Source organism: Anolis carolinensis, chromosome 1, assembly GCF_035594765.1.
Source record: "Anolis carolinensis isolate JA03-04 chromosome 1, rAnoCar3.1.pri, whole genome shotgun sequence".
NCBI lineage: Eukaryota > Metazoa > Chordata > Lepidosauria > Squamata > Dactyloidae > Anolis > Anolis carolinensis.
In genome coordinates, this window is record NC_085841.1 from 70784180 (window position 1) to 70809633 (window position 25454).

At 38.5% G+C, this 25454-nt stretch overlaps 1 protein-coding gene across 11 annotated transcripts in view; it reads left to right on the plus strand.

Moving 5' to 3' along the window:
* The window catches only part of agpat4 (1-acylglycerol-3-phosphate O-acyltransferase 4), a 78302-nt gene that overhangs the window by 28136 nt on the left and 24712 nt on the right, over window positions 1–25454 (plus strand). For all 11 annotated transcript variants that reach the window (XM_062976564.1, XM_062976549.1, XM_062976552.1 and 8 more), the window contains 4 exons: window positions 7739–7908; window positions 16863–17024; window positions 19928–20081; window positions 25135–25237. In XM_062976564.1, the coding sequence (XP_062832634.1) occupies window positions 7739–7908; window positions 16863–17024; window positions 19928–20081; window positions 25135–25237 (589 nt within the window). The remainder of the gene's footprint in view (window positions 1–7738; window positions 7909–16862; window positions 17025–19927; window positions 20082–25134; window positions 25238–25454) is intronic.

Below are 25454 nucleotides of genomic sequence, written 5' to 3' on the forward strand. Positions count from 1 at the left end.
GTTAAAGAAATGTCGAACTGCATAAATTATGTAGTGTAGATGCACCCTGGGAATTGAACCAATTGATTCACCTTACAGGAGATTCCATCGAAACATGAAATTTGCCAATGGTAAGATATTATTTGCATCACAGTCCTTTGTTGGAGCTTTTAAAACTTTCATCTTTTAGTTGTTGATTCCTGCAAGAGGCTAAACTAAATGATACTTAGGTTTCTTCTGCATCTATGATTCTATGACTAAAGTTGTATCTGGTCTAAAGAACACTCTAGGCTTGGGGCTGTATTAGCAATTATTTTGCAATATTGATGAAAAAAGCTCAAGCCCCCTCAGAATATTACCTAGATTGGTGCTGTTGAATTTGCATGATATATTTGTAAGCCTTCTAATAGTGAGAAAATTTGATTAAAGGCTAGCTATTTTTATTTACAAGCCATGGGAATTTAAAGGGCAATGATGTTAAAAGAACCTTCATGTGCCAGGGTCCTGCAAAGGTTTTTCTGTATTCTTGGACAGGAATCAGAGTCTGTAGGCAGAAGGAATCTGACAGTGGTTGTAGATGTCTGTGTTTTCATTTTACAGTCACTTTGTAGCAGTCGGTACTGAAAGATACGAGGTCAAATCTTTATTCAGTTAAAATAGAGAAACAGCTTTCCTTTTGGTCTATTTTATTCCAGTGATAGTCTTTCTCACTATGTACACCTTGAAATAATACAATCTCATGAAATCCTTTGTTAATAATTATATTTCTGGCTTTTACGGTACTTCGAAATAATGTTAAGATAGTGGTGGTTGTTTACCTATGTGGAAGCCAGCTTTAGCAGTTCCAGTGATTATTCCTACCCCAGTTAGTAGGACAAGAGTATATGAGATTAATCACACACATAATATATGCCTTGATGCCATAACAAGATAATAAAGTGTGAGGTTCTCCTCCTTTCCCACCTGCCCCAGTTCTTCCAAATGGGATCTCTCTTTTTAGCTCTAAAATCCATACTAATATGCTGCACAGCACAGCAAAGACATAATAGCCGAATTAGAACATCCTTCAGTGCAAAATGATTTTCTTTGTAGGCACAGAGCCATCCTAACTGGAAAAAATGGGTTAGGGTGACTATGCATGCATAGCTCAGTTATCAAAGCCTAGGACAAGGAAGATCCTTCTTACAAAGTCTTTTTTATAGGAGCCCAGCCTAGCTCCTGACTCTACTGTCTAGTTTGAAGTGTTTTTTTAATGCAGCATTGTAATGGAAGAGGAGTGAAGGAGGGATGGAGAAAGACATTCATTCATTAATAGGTTATGGTGCCATGGCTGCAATAAACAATGGAAAAATGGGGTTTCTTGTTGATACAGTCTGACTTTAAATTGTCCTTTAACCTTCCCCAACCTCAGAGCCACAAGTGCTGTTGGATTGCAATTCCCATTATCCTCAGTCCACATGGCGGATAATAAAAAGCGATGGGAGTTATCATTGAATAACGTCTGGGGACCCAAACTGGGCAAAAACTAAAGAGCATTTGCTACTATGTAAAATATTTATAATTGTCCCTCTGTATCCACAGTTTATCCATCCATGGATTCAATGGTTCTTTGAAGGCAACTATAAGGCTGATGTGTCCTTCGATCAAAATCCATTTCATACTCTTGTTATAGGTCAGTGGTGTCAAAATTGTGGCCCTCTGGGTATTTTGGACTTCAGCTCCCAGAATTCTGGCCATTGGTCAAGCTGACTAGGGTTTCTGGGAGTTGGAGGCCCAAATATCTGGAGGGCTACAAGTTTGACACCTCTGCTCTAGGTGACCCTGCTGTATCTGGTTTTTATGTACAAGAGGCAGTGTGAGCTTTGTTTCTAGAATCACTTACATGAACAGCAAACGAGAACTAGTGGTTTCACCAGCTACCCTGGGTTGTTGAAAAAGCACAGGTATTAACAATTTGCCATCCAAATGGAAATCTTAAGAAAAGCAGAGTGTTGATATAAATAAATAAAATTCATCTCAAGATGCATTTTGGAAGAACCTTTCCAGTCGAGTCTAGAAGATTCAAAATGTTTTGCTTACTTATGCAAGACTTATCTTAACTGCTGGTAATGTTAGTTTTGAGGAAAATGTTTGCTGAAAACATGAACTGCTTTTCTTTTTTGTGGTGTAGGAAGCTCTCCCTATTCTTTCCATGTTATTTCTACCTCTGGTACCAAAGTTTCTTTTGAAAGCAGTAAGGTCCAGGAACACTTCTACTTCATAGTGGCAATATACTAATATATTCTGTCTATGTATCATTGGGGTTGCAGAGCAGAAAAGTAGTAAAATTCAACTAGTCTTTTTGAAGGTGGTAATAAAGTATTAATGCAATTTTATTATTTCTTCTTGAGTGAAGCTATGACACAAAATCTTCTGAAATATGCAAGTTATTTGTGTCTGTTTTAGCTAAAAACAAAATGATCAATATGGCCTTGAAAAAAAGCATACAGTTTTTGAAACCAGAAAAAAGTTAAATTGCCTGAATGCAAAATTGGTCAAAGCGGGGAAGCTGAGATTTTTTTTAAAAAAACAGGAAAATCTTCTTTGCATTTATAATGCAAGCTTTCAACTGTGTGAAATCTTTTTCATACTGCACTACTTTATGGAAAAAAAGAAAAGAAAACATCAGACACATTTAATGTTTAATGTCTAGCTGTTTTGTTTTATTTCTGGCTTCAGGCGTGGGGGAGGGGAGACAAGAACAGCTCTTCTAATGTATTGGCTCTGATCCACAGGTTTTGATATCTTTCTGTAAGCTATTTAGGCTGCTGTTCTAACATAGCTCTATAAAATTGTTTCTTTCCATCAGATTTCCCTGTGATTTCATCTCAGGAAGCCTCACTTATCTTCTTGCATGCAAATGCAGCTGCTACAAATAGTTTATGTTCCTATTAAGATCTGGCATGAGATTTTTACTACTTGTCATGTTCCTTGGGAACTTTTTCTACCGTTATCATTTCCAGAAGTTGCAAATACAATAGAGTCTTGCTTATCCAACATAAACGGGCCGGGTTGGATAAGCGAACATGTTGGATTAAACATCAAATTATGTTATGATTTTACAAATTAAGCACCAAAACATCATGTTTTACAACAAATAGACAAAAAAGCAGTTCAATACACAATAACTTTGAAAATCCAATTACTGTATTTACTAATTTAGCACCAAAACTTCACAATGTATTGAAAAATTGACTACAAAAACATTGACTGCTAAAAGGCAAACTGTGTTGGATAATGCAGAACATTGGATAAATGAAGGTTGGATAAGCGAGACTCTACTGTAGTACAAAACACACTATATCTGTATCATTCTCAGTCTATACAAATGAAAACATTACACAGCCCAACAAAAAATAGCTTGGTATCTTGGATTTTAGGCCAGTTCTTGGGTTATTTGGGGTTCTGATTTAAAAAAATTATTGGTTAGCCTGCATAAGCTCTCGTTTCTTAGATATGGTTATCTGGTTTTCTATGGGTGATCAGATGGCAACTGGTAGATGGCATATCACCTCTAAAAAACTAGAGCTGATGGGGAAAACTGATGCCAACTGGACAAATATCCCAAGAAACAGGGCACCAAAATGTGTGCTGATCAGTATTATGCCTCTCAACATGCTATTTGTTGTCTTACGTTGATTGTTCAAAGTATATATGGCATCACATTTTCTGACTTTCAATTTCTTTTAAAAAGATACCAGGCTTGCAGCATTTTGGTGACTAAAAGGGCATCAGATTGGGCTGCTTTTAATAGTGATGTTGCCTGAACTGAAGGTCACTTTTGCCTGTGCAAGGCCCTACTGATGCCTCGTGTCTCTGCCTTAGAAAAGCTGAAACTTGAGTTTGGAGGGTCCACCAGAATAGAATTGGGTAGGAACTACAGGGTTGTAGAAGGTAGTCGAGCAATCTGATTTGGATGCCCAACCTGCACAAACAGAAGCACTGGCTCCTGAAGGCAATTTAACCATTGCATTTTGTGAGGCACTAATTCTCTTTTGCAGAGAGGCTGAAAAAACTTGTAAAACTACTATTCCCATGATTCCATAGTTGAGCCATGACAGTTACAGTCCAACAGCATTCATTCTGCCGCTTAGATGCAACCTTGGAGTATTTTTGCTAACTACAGTAGAGCGTTGGATAAGCGAATATGTTGGATAATAAGGAAAGATTAAGGAAAAGCCTATTAATCATCAAAAGCCTATTAATCATCAAACACTCTCCCAAATTCCTCATGATATATTTTATTCCTACTAATTATGGTATTTAGCATTTTTCCTTTCTTTCCCTGAACCAAAAAAGGAGTGTACATTACTTCTGCTTGCACAAGGACACCTAAGCAGTCATTTTGTTATCCTGCATAGGAACACCTAATTTAAGTGTCGTTTGTCAAGTGAGCGAGAGAGATCTATTTTGAGCTTCATGCTGGCTTGATGACCTACATGGCATTAATGCTTAATAAGAGGGAAAAATGCATTCAGGATTGTTTCAGACATGAAAGTCAAAATACTGGAAGTGAAAAATGCAGCCATGTTTGCACAGTCGCCTGTTTGCGGTGAGAGTACACAGGTAATTGTTGTATTGTCTGTTCAGTTACTACTTCTACTATAGTCCCAGGTTTGACTCTAGCATGCCCCTCCTTCCTTCCCTCCTTCCTTTTCTTCCAGGTAAGCAATAACAACTGACTTCATATTCTGTCCCTCTCCACCCACCTTCATTTATAGTGATAATGGTTTAATGCTAGTGACTTCAAATGCCACAAAGACTAAAAATGTTTGCATTTCCTTATCCTAGTTCTGAAGAAGTTTCCTAGCATTATCTCTTGTCAAAGTGTGATTAAAATCTATACAATATAGCAACCAAACACTCATTAGTTTGTAGTTCTCATGCCGTTATGCTCTTGCTATAGGAGAAAGGACATGGTTACACTTTTAAAAATAGTTTCAGATCTCTAGTTTTACCCTATAGTACATTCCTGGGGCACATATTTTTGTAGATCTTCAGACTATCCTTTTCCTGGCCAAGTGAAAAGAAGAGCAATTGTTTCTCTTGGAAACTCAAAGCAAGCATGATTCACTTTTTAATAGATTGTAACCCCATCCCAGCAATGTTTACCATTAAAAATATATTTAAAACAGAAGTAGATTTCCAAGTCACTTTGTTTTTGTTTTTCTGACAGTCCGTGTGGTTTCTGGAGAGTCCAACAGCCAAAAATTCAGTCATAGACCAGCCATAGTTGCCCAATACTGGGCTAAAATAAGCTCTATTCTTAGTCCCAGTTGGAAGGGCTGTGAACCAGTCAAGAAAAGTATCTCAGAGCAGAAAAGTACAGCACAGTAATCAGGATTGGGGATCTGTGCCCTTCTAATGGAGTATAAAGTAAAGGTTTCCCCTGACGTCACATTTCTAAGCCGAAGAGCAGACGTTGTCCATAGACATCCCCAAGGTCATGTGGCCGGCATGATTGCATGGAGTGCCATTACCTTCCCGCTGAAGTGGTACCTATTGATCTACTCACATTTGCATGTTTTTGAACTAGGTTGCAAAAGCTGGAGCTAACAGTGGGTGCTCATTTCGCTCCCCGGATTCGAACCTACGACCTTTCAGTCTGCAAGTTCAGCAGCTCAGTGCTTTAACACACTGCGCTACCGGAGGCTCCAATAAAGTATAATGCAGTTGTAATTCATCAATGGGCGGGGGGGGGGGGGGGGAGGCAAAGACCATCCACCTCTGCACAAGATTTTCGGGACACATACAAGCTGGTTACCTTGGCAAGGTAGCAAGCAAGAATGTGTTCACTCCATTTATGCCTGGGAAGCCCTCCCATTGTCACCAATGGTCCAAAATGTTTCATTCTTTTGGATAGCGGAACAAAAGCCAGTTCAGATAGGCACCCTGTTTTCAAAGCGGTAAACAAAACGGGGCCAACAAATGAAACAAAACAAAACAGGTAGCGATTTCATACAAATGCACGAGACTACTAAATACCATCCTAATACAATCCTAATGAACAGCTGCCATGATTTATTACCACTCATATCCAAGGTTGTTATTACCACTCATATCCAAGGTTGTTTATTACTACTCAAATCCAAGGTTGTTATTTGTTTTTCAGTGAACTTTAATTTAAAAATACCTTAAAGGCTAACATGATTTACTTGACCAAATCCTTCATGGACTGCAGCCCACTGTATGCCCAGTAATCACACACATGCATACACACAAATACAGAAAGAGAAAAAAAAATGGGGGAGAAGGAGATACAAATGGTGCCACCGTAATGATGAAGGCTTTAAAGGACCACAAGAATTCCTTGTAGGTTTTATAATAATAATAATAATAATAATAATAATAATAATAATAATAATAATAATAATAACAACTTTATTTTTAAACCCCGCCCCATCTCCCCAATGGGGACTCAGAGCGGCTTACATGGGGACCAAGCCCGAAAACATACAACAATAAAATGATGAAACAATTTTCCTATAACAGACCAGCACAGCTATTTCTCTTAATTTAAAATATAAATCTAGGGATCAATCTTGTAATTATCTGGCATCATATAACATGTTACGTTACCCTGCCACAGAAATCTGAAGTGTTGGTCCTGGCATGATATGGATAAAACTTGTTGTTTGGGGCCTGATTTTACCAGCTGCTTTGAGAGGATGCTGGAATCCAATTGGAGCAGACTTACCTGGATCAATTTACCACCAATAATGCGTATCAGACAACAGTGAAGTGGATCTGTTTTCATCATCAAACAAAGCCACAGGATACCTAAAACTGAAGCCAGTTCCAACTCAAAACAGGAGGAAATATTTTATTCTAGTAAAATAGGAACTGTGTTTGGGAAAGGTTTGGCTAGGACAAATGCCAGTCTTCTTTTGACAAACCTGTGAAGATAATCACTTCTTTCATGAAAATTCTTGGAGTCTACAGAGTTTGTTTAGGGTATTGGGGACATGATCTGTTGATTGTAATAAAGACAGATGATGTTGTCTCGGTACCGGGAACATGCTTTTAAAATTCTCTTATATAAATACTGTCTGCATTGCCACGTTTTCCTATGACTTCACTAAGATCCCTAGCAATGCTTTCATTTGCAATATTTAGTGAAATATACTGTAGCTCTTCAGCCCAAGTTTTCTTTTCAGGGGAAATCCCAATGGAAAACCACACCCCCATTTTTTTCAACCAGTGTGTTCCTTCTCTTAATTTATCCTTCCTACAGGAAGGTCCTGCCTATTATAAGTGTGGGTTTGATTGCTGGTACCAGAATTTAGGAACGCTGTTTTGTTGGACTACAACCAGAAATGCTGGAAATGGAAAAGATGGGGAAAGCCTTTACCACTGTCTATGTATTGTCTGTCCTTGTTAACTGTATAACGACATTGAATGTTTGCAGTATATGTGTTCTGTAATCCGCCCTGAGTGCCCTCAAGGAGATAGAGCGGAATATAAATAAAGTATATTATTATTGTTTTCATTATTATTATTACAATAATTTATCAGATTCTCCAACATGAATGGGAGTTATTGGACATGTAGTCCTGAAAATAAATTTTCAAACACCTCAGTTAGTGTCATAGGATTTGTTAGGGACATTTCAGCTATTTTCCTCATTCCTCAAGAAGAAGAAAAGAGAATGCTCTAACAACTGGTGATACAGACCCATGCATACTGTGTATATTCATTGATTTATTGTTGTTTGTTCCAGAATTGGTGATGTTGCTGGAATGGTGGTCAGGCACTACTTGCACCCTCTACACGGACCCAGGGCATTACCACAAGTATGGGAAGGAAAATGCCATCGTAATCCTTAATCACAACTTTGAAATCGACTTTCTCTGTGGTTGGAGCTTTTGTGACAGATTTGGGGTTTTAGGGGTGAGTTTTGTCCAGTATTTCAACAATTGCATTTCATCTTAACTCTGTTTTTACCCAGAGCTTTTGGCAGCTCGTTGGATTTCAGTCCTTTTGGGCAGACTGCATAGTTTTTCCCTGTTACTCGTTTGTTCAGAGGAGAGAGGAACTACAACCAAGCATGACGTTTTTCTTCAATCCTGTTCAACTCGCAGCCAGTCAAGGACCCCCAGTTGCCATAAATTGTGGCTACTAGGTGTTTGACAATACCCTATTCAAATAGTTCGAGGCAAGAAAAAACAAATATATACTTTTTATGATATTCTTAATGAGATCTTTTAGTAACACATTGTATAATCCTGGTGTTGATAATAGTGTTGTTTGGACCAAAATACAGTGGCCAGAGTGATATCAGGGGGTGGGCCCAAGACAGAATAGCAAATTGCACTCAACAGTCACCGCATACAACCCCCCCCCCCCACACACACACACACACAACAATTTGCTGCCCAGTTGTGATAACCAAAATCTGCCTCCTTAGACAATTACTTGAACTTGGCTAATCGTAGGGCTGATTCTGTTAGGAGAATGCATTCTGGGGACACATCAGACCACATATGTGCTCTACTCATTGCAGGGCCCAGTACAGAATATTCTGTGTGGACAGTGTTTGGCAGGTAGGGATATATAAGCGGGCCTTTCTGACTGCTAGTGCCAGGCTGTCGAATGTCCTTTTCAAGAAATTGTATGAGGCCGAAACATGGCTTTTAAAGAAGGCCTTTGTGCTTATATTTCAACAGAATAAGGATGTATTCTTTTAACTGCCATGACAAGTTCTTTGTTAAGAGGTTGTTGCTTTTTCACTTGTTTTTGAGCAGATGTTTTAAAATAGTTTTTAAAATCACATTTTAGAATATTATTTAGTATTACAATATATTCTAATAAATCAAGTACCGTAGTACCTTGAAAACTTTTCATTGAAATGGTAAAATGGGAATGTCTATGTATTTATAATCCTAATCACTGCTCATCTATGTGAAGGGACAATTCTCTACTACATAGTGCCAGTGTTGCAAACTTCATATTTTTTCCCCTGAAGATGACAAAAAATCTGCAGGTGTAACCACTACAATACAGTGTTCATTCATTAGAGCAGTGCTTCTCAAACTGTGCTCCTCCAGGTGTTTTAGACTTTAGCTCCCAGAAATCCCAGCCAGTTTACCAGCAGTTAGGAAGGAGGAGCACAGTTTGAGAACTACTGTACTAGAGAACTGTGGCAATTACATGCAATTCTACCCACTTCCCAGCCCCTAGACCACTTCTGGTCTGTTTCAAATTAGTGCTGATGGCTTAGAAGTGGCAAGATTAAACCAAAGCCTTCAAAATGGCTACCCCGGGATAGTAGTTTTGTTATTTAGCAATTTAAACAGATAATAATACAGTGTACAACCCCTGTATATGTGGGAACAAAAATCTTATAATTTACCTGGCCTTAAATGTATATTAAGTCTGGCTCAATAGTAAACATAACCTATCCCTTTTTCTTACTCATCTCCACACTTTGTCAACAACTGAGTCTTAATTTAATTTTAATAATTTGCTCCGTTACTGCTGTTTTGTCTCATGGTCAAATATAGAGTGAAATGTATGTGTGAACTTGTAACAAAGAAACACATATAGGAATAACACCATTGCAATTTACCAGTTTTGAACTGTAAGTGTAGAAGCTTCTCTGTTCTCTAGGGGAAAATCAAATTATTCTGGAAAAATCAAACCCTGTACACATTATAGTCAACAATCCCTTCCAGCTTTCTCAGTCTTACAGCAAATTGAAATTAACTAATGTGAGGGGTTGATTTTTTCTGAAAACAATATACTGTTTTAATGCTAAGACTTTCAGAGAGCTTTTACAGAGTCAACAATGTTAATTGTAGATATGAGGACATAAAGAAGAAAGGGAAGAGGATCAAAACATCCTGAAAATAGGAAGGCACTCCTACTTTGATCAGATGATGTCCAAATGCATTAGTCGTCACTTAACTGGTGATCCAATGTATTAGTAGGTGAAAATCTTTCACCATTTGAATAGGAACCAAACCCTTCGGAATACTGTAGAAGAGGAATCAAATGGCCCCAAACATTGAATGACCGACAAAGATGGGACATACAGGGACAAATGCTGACATTTTCCAATGCATTTGTGGTGTCTGGAAAATCTTTTTGTATCTATTTTCTCCAGTTGTCTACATGAATGCATAACCTTTTGATTTTGTTTGAACAATGAAGTGTGAAAAAGACCTTGGAGTCCTTGTGGATAAGTTCAACATGAGCCAACAAAGTGATGCGGCAGCTAAAAAAGCCAATGGGATTTTGGCCTGCATCAATAGGAGTATAGTGTCTAGATCCAGGGAAGTCATGCTACCTCTCTACTACCACACCTGGAATACTGTGTCCAATTCTGGGCACGGCAATTGAAGGGAAATGTTGACAAGCTGGAAAGTGTCCAGAGGAGGGCAACTAAAATGATCAAGGGTCTGGAGAACAAGCCCTATGAGAAGTGGCTTAGAGAGCTGGGTGTGTTTAGCCTGCAGAAGAGAAGGCTGAGAGGAGACATGATAGACACGTATAAATATATGAGGGGAAGTCATAGGGAGGAGGGAGCAAGCTTGATTTCTGCTGACCTGGAGACTAGGACGTGGAACAATGGCTGTAAACTACAGAAAAAGAGATTCCGCTTGAACATCAGGAAGAACTTCCTAACTGTGAGAGCTGTTCAGCAGTGGAACTCTCTCACCCGGACTGTGGTGGAGGCTCCTTCTTTGGGGGCTTTTAAGCAGGGGCTGGATGGCCATCTGTCAGGGGTGCTTTGAATGCGATTTCCTGCTTCTTGGCAGGGGGTTGGACTGGATGGCCCATGAGGTCTATTTCAACTCTATTATTCTATGATTCTATGTGTTGAGGTGTAAATGTAAATAAAATCACAGATGTTGGTGAGTGTCAAGCTGATGGTACAGGAGGGGGGATTTGTACGAACAAGTGAGGGATAGATAACTTCCTCCAGGGAATAGCATTTTCAGTCTGACTCCGTTTTGTGCTGCCCTCATATTGTCAGTTCTGATTAGGAGAGTGATGAGGATGTCAAGAAATTTAACCAATGTGAGATTTTAATGAGTTGCAGTCTTCAAGAGTTATACTTACTAAGTTACACTACATAGATTAAAGCTGGTAGAAATTCTGAATAAAATATGTGGCCTTCTTCATACCTTAAAATAAAAAGCTAAGGTGAGCTGTTTGTAAAACTAATGATTTTTGTTGTATTGCGTGAATGTAGTCAATAAATTCTTATAAAATTTAGAGCCTGTCTAATCTTGGAAGCTAAGCAGAGTAGCCCTGATTAGTACTTTGATGAGAAACAATCTTTGAAAACCAGGTGTTGTGGCCTTTTGGGAGGAACTGGCAAAATCATCTTGCATAGGAAATGCTTTATGTGTGAGTCTTTCACATAATGTATAAATCTGAAAGCATGGCTTCAAGTATTCAAATGAAAAATGCAATACACAGGGTTGAAAGGCAGTGAGTTTGCATCTTGCATGATTGATCTTCATTCCTTTTCTGCTTTTTACCAGTGGAATTACATGAGAATACTTTCAGGCAGTTAATTCCTTGACTTGAAGAACTTACTGCCAGCCATGAGCTCAGAAATACATTGATGGTATACTATAAGAGATTGCTCATTCCTGCACATTAAGATTAAATAAGAAATTACATACGAACATGAAATAGGAAAACAGAAATCAAAGGAAGCATGGAATATGAATGTTAGAATGTCCAGAATCCCTATTATGTAATTGAGCCTAAATTGGCATTAGGTAAATCCCCCCAGTGGCGCAGCTGCTGAACTTCCTGACCGAAAGGTTGGCGGTTCGAATCCAGGGAGTGGGGTGAGCTCCTGCTATTAGTCCCTGCTTCTGCCAACCTAGCAGTTCGAAAAAATGCAAATATGAGTAGAACAGTAGGTACTGCTCCAGCAGGAGGGTAACGGTGCTCCATGCAGTCATGACCTTGGAGGTATCTACGGACAACGCCGGCACTTCGGCTTAGAAATGGAGATGAGCACCAACCCCCAGAGTCAGACACAACTAGACTTAATGTCAGGGGAAAACCTTTACCTTTGCCTAAATAATGTGAACAAATTGAACAGCAACTTGAACTTGATTTTAATTAGCTTAATACAATGACAATCTATTTGCATCTCTGTGATTAGTGTGAGACCTATATATGGTAAGAGAAATGGTCAGCTTCCTGTCAGAGTGTGACAGAAGCTTTGAAGCTTTGGAGCACAGAAGAATTGACACTTTGAGACTTCAGTAAAAGCAAACAGTAGAGTAAATATAGAGTAGAGTAGAGTAAATATATAGCACACACACTAGCATTGACATCCAACCTAACAGACAGAAACAAGACAAAAGACACTGAAGTAAGAGGAACTAACGAAATCTTATCTCTGAATCCTCCCTACGTGTTCCAGGCACACTCAGGGTCACATCTTCACAGTTCATTAGAGGCTTGACTGATTTCCCTTTCAGTGTCAATACACTTTTTGCTGATGCGATCAGGTTACATTCACAAGCATTGCACAAAATTACATTTAAACATTCGCCTTACACTAATCTTACATTAAAACTTCCCACTTGCACTTCTTTTTAGAGCTAAATCTGCAAGACAACCTATTTTTCTTCCTTTTCATTATTTTTGATAGGAATTTCTCCCAATAATTAATAACTACTTTTCCTTGATCTTATAAATTAGCCAGTGTATAAAAATTGATATCTTTTCCATCCCATCCCTTACTTGAGATGATATAATCTCTTCTTCAAAATCTGAAGTGGATTTTTCCAATTCAAAATTACATTGTCTATGTGGAGTAATACTTTTCTCCCTGCCTTTCCTCCCTTAGAATTTGGTGGATAAAAAACAGCTGAGACCTCAAAAAAAAGTGTGGGTTTTTTATGATAGGAAAAATTGTTGTTCAAATATGTCTTGTCCTAATTTGTGCTATAAAAGCAGCATAGCATGAAAAAGTCACAACAGTGATACCACTAAATATAATCCGAAAACCTTTTTTTCACTTTTGTGAGCCTTGCAAACACAATCACTTTTTACTACAGTTGGAAAGTGAGTGATATCCCACTATGAGGTTGTTATCAGTCTTTTTCATAACGCAGACACTGTCAAGGGCTACAGGAATTATAGTGTCGCATGTGAAACTACATACTATTTCCTATACATTCGCATCTGGAAGTGGGACCAGGATCTGTTTGCCAAGATAGCTATGTATGTGGCAGAGGAAAGGATAGAACAGCACCTAAATCCATCCTCTCTGGGAGAGAATATTTCTCTGCTGTTTCTACTCTGCTTGGGATCTGACTGGAGAGCTCTATCATCTGAGATTCATAGCTTTTGCTTCCAACCCTGATGTTGCCATTATACCTGGGTCAAAAGGGTAGTAGGTAAGTCTTAGACTGACATAAATCACCACTTGGATCCCACCAAATTAAGCCTGATACATGTATTTAATATATGCCAAGGGTAAGTCCTTTCATGCTTTAATGCATACCAGTGGTCACCTCATAACTCCCTTTTTACTCCCCCGGAAGTATATGAATATTATTAGAAGAATGATAAATTGCACAAGAGGATACTTGATGAAGTGACTGATTATGACTGCTTAAATTCTTGTGAATGCTATCAATCTGATAGGATATGTAGACATTTCTGTATCTTTCTGATTTATGCAATACCATGCAATACGTCAGGAGAGAATACTTCTGGAACATGGCCACACAGCCCGAAAGACATACAACAACCCTGTGATCCCGGCCATGAAAGCCTTCAACAACACTTCCTACCTGGATTTATTTGTATTATGTTGTAATGTGTTTTCCAATGGTCTTTCCTCCCTTCCTCCCTCCCTCTCTTCCTTTTGTTCTCTGTATAAAGGGAGGTGTGTCATACTGTTATGCACACCAACAAAACGGCTCATGCACCTCTTAAATAATAGCAAACAAGATAGTTAGGGAACATAAGGAGGTCCTGGAGTGCAATTTGTAATGTGTGGCATGGCGAGCTTGATGTAGAGTCTCACTTATCCAACATTCGCTTATCCAACGTTCTGGATTATCCAACACATTTTTGTAGTCAATGCTTTCAATACATCGTGATATTTTGGTGCTAAATTCATAAATACAGTAATTACTATGTAGCATTGCTGCATATTGAACTACTTTTTCTGTCAAATTTGTTGCATAGCATGATTTTTGGTGCTTAATTTGTAAAATAATAACCTAATTTGATGTTTAATAGGCTTCTCCTTAATCTCTCCTTATTATCCAACATATTCGCTTATCCAATGTTCTGCCAGCCCGTTTATGTTAAGTGAGACTCTACTGTATTAGAAAAGGATCTCCAAACCCCTTTTATGTGATCTAAAACATGGTATGAAGCCATTTGTTGCCCATGCTTAAGTTCCTTGTTGTTGTTTGTGCCTTCAAGTCATTTTCTACTTATGGAGTCCCTAAATTGGTACTATCTCTAGGTTTTCTTGGCAATGTATTGTTCAGATGAGAATTATCTTTGCCTTCCTTTGAGACTTGCTACATGACTGAGTTGGGGATTCAAACCCTCACTTCTAAAGTCATAACCCAATGCTCAAACCAGTATGCTACGCTGCCTACACTGGTGTTCCCACTACAACACTCTTTTGTGGGACACAATGTTTAAAAGGCTGATCAAGTGAAAAGTGTAATGAAATGGCTACATTCACTTGGAATAAGAAGGAATTGTTTTTCCCACTTGGCATTGAAACAACATTTCACACTATTTGTAGTTCCAGTTTCTATTAGACAGTTCAATAATGCATCTTACATAACAAACTGAAGGCTGACTGACTAGAAGAAAGAGCATTTTGAAACAGAATGCTAGCATTACAATTCAGGCAGTGTACCTTAATATTGAACAAAAGATGAAATTTAAAATTGTTATGATGCCTCTACAAATACTGAACGATTGCTTAGCTCCATAGAAATTTAATATAATATATCAAGTAATGTGACTACAAACTCCCTTTAGCAGAAGTGTAATTAAACATGCATGTTTTTTCATGCTTATATCTTATAGAAGATAGAAGGTTATGTGCCTTTGAATCTGTTTGATTTTCCAGAAATTTTCATGTTGGTAGCAAGAGGTACCTAAGGAAGCAAAGCCCAGTCCAATCCAATAGTCAGATCAACATCTGCATTTTGTGGTCGAAAGCTTTCATAGCCGGGATCACAGGGTTGTTGTATGTTGCCATACAACCCGGAAAACATACAACATCTGCATTCCTCTTAAGTATCCATTAGCCCAGGCCTATCAAGAAATTAATAGAACAAACTGTAGCTTTATTTTAATATTTATTCTAACCTAGGTAGCACAAATAAATATGTTATTCTCAGTGGTGCAGCTTGCATAGGCCTTGAATAAATCTATATTCTTACAACAAAGTTATATTACTATTAAAATTATCTAGTAATGTGTTGTGTTAACACTCTCCTAGTATGCCTGTATAACCTTATTTCTGTATGGCTCTCTGTTTAGTTTAGATAACAAGCTCCATCAAAAAGGCAATATCTTCCCACATATAGGTGTTTGAGTTATCAGCAGCTACCAGACAGCAGAAGTTGAACCAGTTTGCAGAGAGCAAAATCTAGTGCTTTGCGTTTAAAAGACTTCGGTTTTATACTCTCTCCAGCCTTTGCTTGGCTAATCAGCCAAAGGATCTCACTCCACTTCCAGTTGTCTCATCCAGTGAAAATATGAGTCTTGTCTGTAACCTCAACTACAATATAGTAGGAGTTACTTCCCTCCTACCAGTCTCAGCTAATGGTTCCTCTTCACCCACAAATCTAGTAATGTCTTCTAGAGTACAAGTACTCAGGCATTTCTGCTGACATTAGACCAGTCAATTACTTCAATTTTCCTTTACATGTACAACTTTTATCTTTATTTATAATCAGGTTGGCTCCATGACTGAAGCTAGCATGGGTGCGTGTTTATAATAGACTACTATCTCATGCATATTCATTACAGTCTGTAAATGTGGCAAAACATTCTAAAAAGCAGCCCAATCTGTCACAACGAATTGATAAAATCCAACGTCCCTCTACATCGGGACTGAATGTAGTGTAGAACAGTAGTGGGTAAAATTAGTAAGTGTCCTGTTTTGTTGTGAACCTTGATCCATTCAGATTCCAGGACCATATTTTTCTGGCAGAGAAAAGGTTAATTTTCTCTTTTGAAACTGACTGTTGATATTGTATACTTTGTAAGATAAATAGAGTTGGATTGTGGCTGGCATTTCTGTGTGGCATATGGCAATCCCTGAAACTAGACCTTAAAGAGTGGTGAGCAAAAGGTCGTCCATGACCTTCATTCTGCTCTTTCGAGGCCCCTAAATACCACTCCAGGTCCAGCCCCATTTAAAAAGAAATCCCGTTGTCAGGTATTTTTTTCCCTAAAACCATTAAGAAATTGTTCCCCCGTTTATGAAAATGAACAAACTCTACTTCCACTTCACCTCCAGAACACTGTACTATCCTAAAGGAAAACATTTTGGTTTGCTTTGGAGGTGGCAGAACTGAAGGCAGGGGAGGCCTAGGAGGAAAATGATCCCATGACCTCTACACAGTTGAGCACCTTGTCTTAATTTAATGAACTTTACAGTTGTCATTCACTTCCTATTCTAGAATTGTTTTTGGAGAAGGTAATGACATCCTCTTCATATATTTGCCAAAGGTGTAGGGGGAACTACTCTGGGTCCCCCTGGGGGACAAGAGCGGTATATAAATAAATAAATATCATTTCTGTCTTTCCTTTACCATACCCCTAGAAGTTTGCTTTTCTGTGGAAACATAACCGGTTTTTTCCCACCTGTTTTGCAGAGTTCTAAAGTCCTTGCAAAGAAGGAACTTTCATATATGCCGATCATTGGGTGGATGTGGTATTTCCTTGAAATGGTTTTCTGCAAGCGCAAATGGGAGGAGGATCGGAAGACTGTGATGGAAGGCCTGCTTAATCTCCGAGACTATCCTGAAAACTTCTGGGTAAACATTGGCAGAATTAGTTAATAATCACTGTTTCATTTTCAGGAGGAACAGGTTGCAAATCTTCACTTTTTTAAGTTTCACAATGAATGAGGGAAACATTTTAAACGGTAGGCATTGAGCAAGATCACTTGTGGTTTTGAACATTTTAAAATGATTTTTTACATAACTTTCTGCGAAAACATTGCAATATACCATGGAAGTCTTCCACACAAAAACACTCTTAGCAAAAACGACAAAAAACGCTGTTAGTTTTACTCTTGTGCTGAAGTCAAAAATCTTGTGGCAATTTTTCCAAATCTTATTGACCATTTCTTGATGGAGTAAGAAACCTTTTCATGACCTCAAGCCACAAGGAGAGGTAGGTAAGAAATAATAATAATAATAATAATAATAATAATAATAATAATAATAATAATAATAATAATAATATGGACAAGAAAAAATGGATGTTATCTACACAGAAACCATAAAATATTGGCATAAATATATTTGATAAAAGTGCAAGAGCCTTGCTAGGAGACATTAAAAATGTAGAACTGTCTGAATGTGGGGCACATTATGTTCTATATATGTCAACATACATTAAGTGAAGCTGGTGATTCCTCCTTCATTTTTCTGCTAAAAATGCAGTGCAAAGGGCATACTTGAGAGTGAAAATAATTTATCATGCCATAATTAAGGGAAAATAAATTGCTTCAGAATATTCAGCAGTCATAGACACTAGGAAAAAATCCAAAGATTTGCTTACAAGTTAACAAACAGCATTAGTTGTATAATACTTTATATCTTTATTTTGCTATGCATGTCATCTTTTTGAAACTCCATGTGGTCTGTGCAAGACTTAGACTGCAACTGGAAGCATGTCAACTCAAAAGTAAATCTCACTGAAATAAGTCAGTTTTGCTCCTAGATAATATCCAGGATTGTACCTTAAACTATTTGCCAGTTAGATGTCCCCTTATTATAGTCTACATTACAGTTTCTTAGTGAATCCTGACCACAAATGAGTTCTCCTTAGCTCATTGTTGAAGTTCAGAATTTTTTTTTGTATGTCACCTAATGGCTGTTTTAAACATTTATACAAATCTCTTGTGTAGTGTTTACAGCAGACTCATCTGCACTGCATCATCTGTACTTCATAAAAAAGTAAACTCACACTGTTTAGCAAGCCTTGCAAGTGTTGATTTGTTATTGGTAAAGGCTTGATTTTTAAAATACGTATTTTATTTACCAATGTATCCAGGGTCATGCAAAAGAGGTCCTGAGTAGAAAAGTTTAAGAAGTCCTGGTCTGTACAACCAAATAGTCTGCATTTTACAGAATTCTCTGGTATGGTCTAGAGCAGGAATGGCAAACTGAAGACCAATAGGTTGCACTTTGTTTTCTCCAGTTCACTTCCTACCACACCGAATCGGTCTAACAAGCTGCCTCTTTGCAGGCAGGAGAGGAGAATTGTCTTCTCATTTCTCGCTCAGAGTGGCACTTACTGGCTGACAGCCTGTGTCTCATATGGCCCTCAGTCGGGTAGGTTGCTTCTTAATGGTTTCTGCAGGGAAGTTGGCCTGGCAGGGCCATATAAGCTTAAATGAAAGGTACCAGTGGAGTTTCCCACTAAAGCCAATATAATTTCAGACAAGATTTCCCCAGTGAATTCAGTAGTGGGAAAGAGGGTTAAATTCTCTCTTTTGGCCTAGTTGAATCCCATTAATTATCTTGCCTTTCCTCTGAATGATGTCCTTTGATTTTTTTTGGAAAGAATATTCACCAGCAGATGACTGCAGAGGACAAGAAGAAAAGCAGTTAGGAAAAGATTAAACTTCCCATCCCTGCACATGGTGATCCCAAAACAAACGAGATTCCTGTGGCCTTACTTTAGAGCAGTTGTTCCCAACCTGGGGTCCCCAGATGTTTTTGGCCTATAATTCCCAGAAATCCCAGTCAGTTTACCAGCTGTTAGGATTTATGGGAGTTGACGACCAAAATCATGTGGGGACCCCAGGTTAAGAACCACTGCTTTAGAGGATTTGGAAGGAGGAGAACAGCTTGCTGTATTTTTTTTAAATATCCAGTAAAATCATTCTAAAGTCTGAAGACAGCATTAAGTTCATGTTGAAAAGATGATAGAGATAGTAATAGAGAGGGAGTAGTGGGACTATTTTGGCTCTAAAAATAACACAACTATTCTGCCACAAGTAGTGTTCTCTTGGACCAGACAAGAATGATGGACAACCTATCTGAAAGCTTCATTTGGTGTTAATATAGCACAGATACATAACTTTATTTTTTCTTATTGCATAGTGGTCATCAGGGCCATAGCCAGAAAAAATATTCGGGGGGGAGGGAGTTGAAACTTTAGCAAATAATGAAGAGTAGTTCCATAATGCAAAATAATTTAGACATCAGGCTCCATTGATCAGTGTACACTCAAGACAGATAAACTTCAGTGGACACTCATGGGGATTTTGTTAATCAGTTAAAATTCATTAGTAAACCAGGTTTTTAAAAAAACTGAATTTTTTCAGGGGGGGTTGAACCCCTAATTCTGCCCCCTGGCTACAGCCCTGGTGAGCATTCATTTACAGCAGAATTGTATAGCGATTTTGTCATGCATTTGAAACAGGACTCTGTAATGTTATTTGCACCCTGGTGCTCCCCATTTTTAGCCAATACAGCTTCTGAAGCTTAGTGCTTATTATGTCTTAGTATAGAGGTGCAGTTTCATGATTTATCTCCAGTGCTGCCCGAATGCGAATCAGCAGTGATCATTTGTTTTCTTCTGGGCCAACCATCCACCAGGACACAGTAAAATAATTGGTTTTACATTTTTAGTGGTTGTTGCTGTTATTGTTCCCATTTATTTTTCTTATCAAGCTGCTTATTCCTTTCTTTCCCTCTTTCAGTTTTTAATTCACTGCGAAGGCACAAGATTCACAGAGCAAAAACACGAAATCAGCATGCAGGTGGCAGAAGCCAAAGGCCTCCCCAGGCTCAAATACCATCTCCTGCCACGGACAAAGGGATTTGCTGTCACCGTCCAGTGTTTGAGAAATGTAGGTAAGGAATGGCACACAGAGGAAATTATAAGACATTTAAAATCTCTTTGCACTGGATGCTGTATCCCAGAATGAAATAGGTATCTAGAACTGAAGAAGGATTCGATGTTGCTTTACACCAGCCCTCAAATTAGGCATTTTTTCTATACATCTTTGACGATATCTCTACTTTTGCTTTTTTTATGCACACATACACACTTCTGTCCTTCCTGTGGAGCAGTATCAAATGATCTAGGAAGAATCCTTTGTAGTTTTCCATTTCAGTCAAACCAGAAAACTTTGACTAACAGTGTAAGCCAGAAAATAATACCTTGATTTCAAGATGGTTTAATATCTTGGTTTATTCTAAAAACTTTCAAGTGATTTCTTAAACAGAGATGTGATTATTCAAAACTCTCCTATCTCTTATCACGAAGAAGTTGTATGGTTTATCTTTTTGGAACTCATAGTCACTTACAGCAGATTTGATCTTATTTTTCTTGTTTATTTATTTTATTATTTTTATGTCCCATACTTGTACCCCACCCTTCTCACTCTCGAAGGGGGACTCAGGGCAGCCTCACAACCAGCATGAATTTGATGCCCACATACAATTTTCAGAATAACAGTTACACTTAAAACCAAGCATTAAAACATAACTTATTAAACAACAATTAAACTCAAGCAAATTCATAATCAAAGTCATGGATCAATCCATTAGTCAGTCACTTTAAGAGTTACTTTAAGAGTTACTGCTATGCTTGCTGCTCAAACGCTTGGTCTCATAACCATGTCTTAGGTTTTTTTTTTCTGAAAGAAAGTATGGAAGGGTCTGTTCTGATTTCATTGGGGAGGGAGTTCCACAGATGAGGGGCCACCACTGAGAAGACCCTGTTTCTCATTCTCACTAATCGTGCTTACGAGGGTGGTGGGACAGAGAGCAGGGCCTCCCCCAACGATCTTGACTTTTGAGGTAGGTCATAGAGGAAGATACATTCGGACAGATAAGCTGGGCTGGAACTGTTTAGGGCTTTATAGGCTAAAGCCAGCACTTTGAATTGTGCTCAGTAGCAGACTGGCAGCCAGTGGAGCTGACATAACAAGGGGATGGTATGCTCTCTGTACGCTGCTCCAGTGAGCAGTCTGGCTGCTGCCCATTAGACTAATTGCAGTTTCTGAACAGTCTTCAAAGGCAAACCCACGTAGAGCATTTTGCCGTAATCTATTTGGGATGTAACCAGAGCATGGACCACCGTGGTCACGTCAGACTTCCCAAGGTACGGGTGCAATGGGTGCACAAGTCATAGTTGTGCAAAAGCTCCCCTAGCCATGCCGAGACCTGCAATGAATCTGTGTCTTCAGGAGGAGTGTAACCCCATCCAGCACAGGCTATAACCCTATACCCTGTTCGGCCTTACAACTGACCAGGAGGACCTCTGTCTTGTCTGGATTCAATTTCAGTTTGTTCGCCCCCATCCAGTCCGACACAGCTGCCAAGCAATGGTTCAGGATCTGTACAGTCTCCTTAGTAACAGGTGGAAAGGAGTGATAGAGTTGAACATCATCTGCATACAGATGACAACGTACCCCGAAACTCCTGTTACCCTTATTTACCTTTCCTGGAATTTTGCCATTGTCTGTTTAGGATGTAAATTTCTTGTTATTTTGTCCCTTTCATACTTTTTTGTAAAGTGTCATAAATGTGGGTGCTGTATAAAATAGTAACAACAACAATCATTTCTTCAGCTTCAGTAAACCTCTCTTACAATTCATGGGATACTGTATGCATTCAATAAAAATTATTATTTATGATAGACAGTCCTTTTATTATTATGAGAAATATTTCTGGGTGATATTTGTAGTCATGATGCATAAATCCGTGAGATGTGAGCACTCATTATTTTAGTTTCATACTTGCTTTATCTGCCCATAGTTTTTGTTTACTTGCTTTCCTTTTCAAGGATTGTTTTAACTGGTACATGAAGCTCTCTCAACCTTCCTTCCTCTGATCCCTAATTCAGATTGTCACTTCACTTTCCATTACAGCTTTACAGCTACTGCTACCATGGTAGCAGTTATTGGATTACCCATCACTTCCAGAAAGTGAAAGCAAGCATACCCTTTGAAGGCCCCTTTTTCATTTTTATATTTTGCAACATTTTAGGCTTTAAATAAGTTGTATTTCAATCCAACTTCTGTCATTCTCTCCCAGGTAGCTCTATGCAAACTTGTCATTTTATAAAAACAAGCAAATAAACCATAAGCTATCAAAAACTGGGATCTTACTGATGTTCTGAATGGGAATAATGACGTGTGGTATACAATTCAGGCCCAGGCTGTTTAAGGGACTTATCTTCCCATGTGAGCTTTCCTGTACTTTACAGTCTGCAGAAGAGCTGCCTAAAGTTAGTGGGGATTATAGTTGAGCACAGATGGAAAGCACTGTTTTGGATAAGCTGGTTGGTATGTAGGATTTGACACCTCAAGGAAGTTTGTAGAAGAAAGTTTCCTATCTTTTCTCCACACACCATGTCAGGAGGATACTTCACTCCTTTAGAGATATCTTTTTGGGATCATCCATGTCTTGAAGGGATGGAATAACTTCCATCTATCAATTCAAACAGGAAAATATATATGACCACATATAGAATGAGGTCATTGCAATTCTTTGTCTTGATTTCCTTTGTCATTTTAAAATGAAATATATGCTTCTTATCTACTTGAATTACTAGAAGAGATGAAACAATTTCCCATGTTTTACTCATACTGCTTATTTCTTCTGTTTTTGTTGTTTTATGCCTGGTCCTTATAAAGTGGCAAAACAAACAATTTCTTCCATTCAGTTATGGTGTTCATCACAATTCAGGACCTTGTAACCTTATTTATAATAGAAAATATATCTATATAAAAAGATAATGGAATTTGGGCCTAGAAGCAAGCAACAAAATTAAACGCCTGAACTACACATTTCCAGGACTCAACATCCAGAGACATTTTTACATTGTAACTCCAGCTGTCTGTATGTATGTCTGTGCGTGTGTATGGCTGGATTTACACTTTTAAAATGTCCCTGTTCAAACTTACAAACACATTATATTTCTTTAGATAATGCATGTCTGTATAATATATATATTACATTTGTGTTTTTGTGTGTGAGAGAGAGAGACAGACCGACCCCTTGGACAGATAAGCCAGGTAATTATATAATATATATGTATATGTATATATGTGGGTGGGTGTATGTCTATGGCTGGAATTGCACTTTCAAAATGTCCCTGTTCAGACTTACAAATTATATTTATCTAAATTAACAATCAGGGCCAGCTAACACCTCCAAACAAAGGATTACCCCAGGGAAAAAACACCCGGGCTTTCAAGCTGCAAGGCCATTACATACTAATCAAGATGATTAATAACACCATTCATACCTGCCGCACATAGACTACTCATTGTATTCCAGCTCACCAAACAAGGATTCCCATAAGAAGAAAATGGCCAGGCTTTGAGGTTGCAAGGCTAGCCTGCAGAAGAGAAGGCTGAGAGGAGACATGATAGCCATCTACAAATATGTGAGGGGAAGTCATAGGGAGGAGGGAGCAAGCTTGTTTTCTGCTGCCCTGCAGACTAGGACACGGAACAATGGCTTCAAACTACAGGAAAGGAGATTCCACTTGAACATCAGGAAGAACTTCCTCACTGTGAGAGCTGTTCGACAGTGGAACTCTCTCCCCGGGGCTGTGGTGGACGCTCCTTCCTTGGAGGCTTTTAAGCAGAGGCTGGATGGCCATCTGTCGGGGGTGCTTTGAATGCGATTTCCTGCTTCTTAGCAGGGGGTTGGACTAGATGGCCCATGTGGTCTCTTCCAACTCTACTATTCTATGATTCTATGATTCTGTGATTCACTACTATTCCACCTGACCAACAAATGATTCCGAAAAGCCATAGCAACACGTGGCCGGGCAAAGCTAGTACATATTTAAAATATAAATGCAATTTATTACTGTCTGCATAAATGATACTTTTAAATATTCAGTCGGCCTTCCATATCCAATGATTCTGCATCCTTGGAACCTACCATCCACAGCTTGAAAGGGGGGGGGGGTGGAGAGAGAAAGACACACACACACATACATACCATACATACCTAAAAAGCAAACCTTGATTTTGCCATTTTATGTAAGGGATATCATTTCAGTACACCATTATATATAATGGGACTTGAGCATCCCTGGAATGTTGCTATCTATAATAGGTCCTGGGCTCAAACCCCAACAGGACCCACTGAACCACGTAAGATTTTATGCCAAATCAATTTATACACAACACATTTTGTATTCCTTAGGTAATAAATTTTCAAAATCATTTTTCTCCATGTTTGCAAACTTTTCCCATTGTTTCCCTAAAAAACCTCCAAAAACAAAACAGAGTAGACATGCCAACATCAAGGAGCTCTGGACGTTTGTTGGCTTTAGTCACATAATCAAGCAAACTTCACTGTGTATCTCGCTGGTGTCAACAGCAAGAACTGCTCTCAGTGGTATTTCTTTGGTATTTAATGGATTTGGATTCCTCCTTTTGACTGAACTAAACTCTTGGAGAGAGATGGTATAACATCATACCCCCATATGTTATTCCTTGTCACAAAACATTAAATTGTAAACTGCTTACAAGCCAATTTTTTCAAAGTCCAATTATCACAGGGATAGAAAGTGCGATGAAATCTTCTGAATAAGGACACGCAACAAAACAAACCCCACAGGTGTGTTAACACTTTCCTGTGCTATCCAAAGCTAGAGAGAGGGAGAGAGAGAAAGGGAGAGAGAGTGAAAGAGAGAGAGAGGTTGGAATTATACTAAAAATGTACCTGTTGTGACTTACATACAAATTCAACTTAAGAACAAACCTAGAAAACCTATTTTTTCATAACTTAGGGACTGCCTGTACAGTCTTTTGCTGCAGAAGGCTGCAGTTGTCAGTTTGGGATCCAGTACATTTTAAACAGTGTTCATTTTGATACCCCGATAATGATAAAAACTTATCTGTGGGAGCAATCACAGTGCATTTCTTCTTTGCAGTTTCTGCTGTGTATGATTCTACACTGAACTTTAGAAACAATGAAAATCCAACTTTGCTGGGAGTTTTAAATGGAAAGAAATACCATGCAGATTTGTATGTTAGGCAAGTATTTTTCCCATTGTGCTTTCATTTCCTGAGCTATGAATTGTATTTGTAAGCAAAAACAACTGATGTTAAAATTCAAAGCAACAAATATGTCGTCTGTTCCAAAATAAATGAGTATGATTTTTGGGCAGTGCAGAAGGGCCAGGAAAGGAAAGTGGGGTTGAGACAGATGGAGGGTGAACCCAGGCATACAGTTTGACATTCTTTAGTTGAG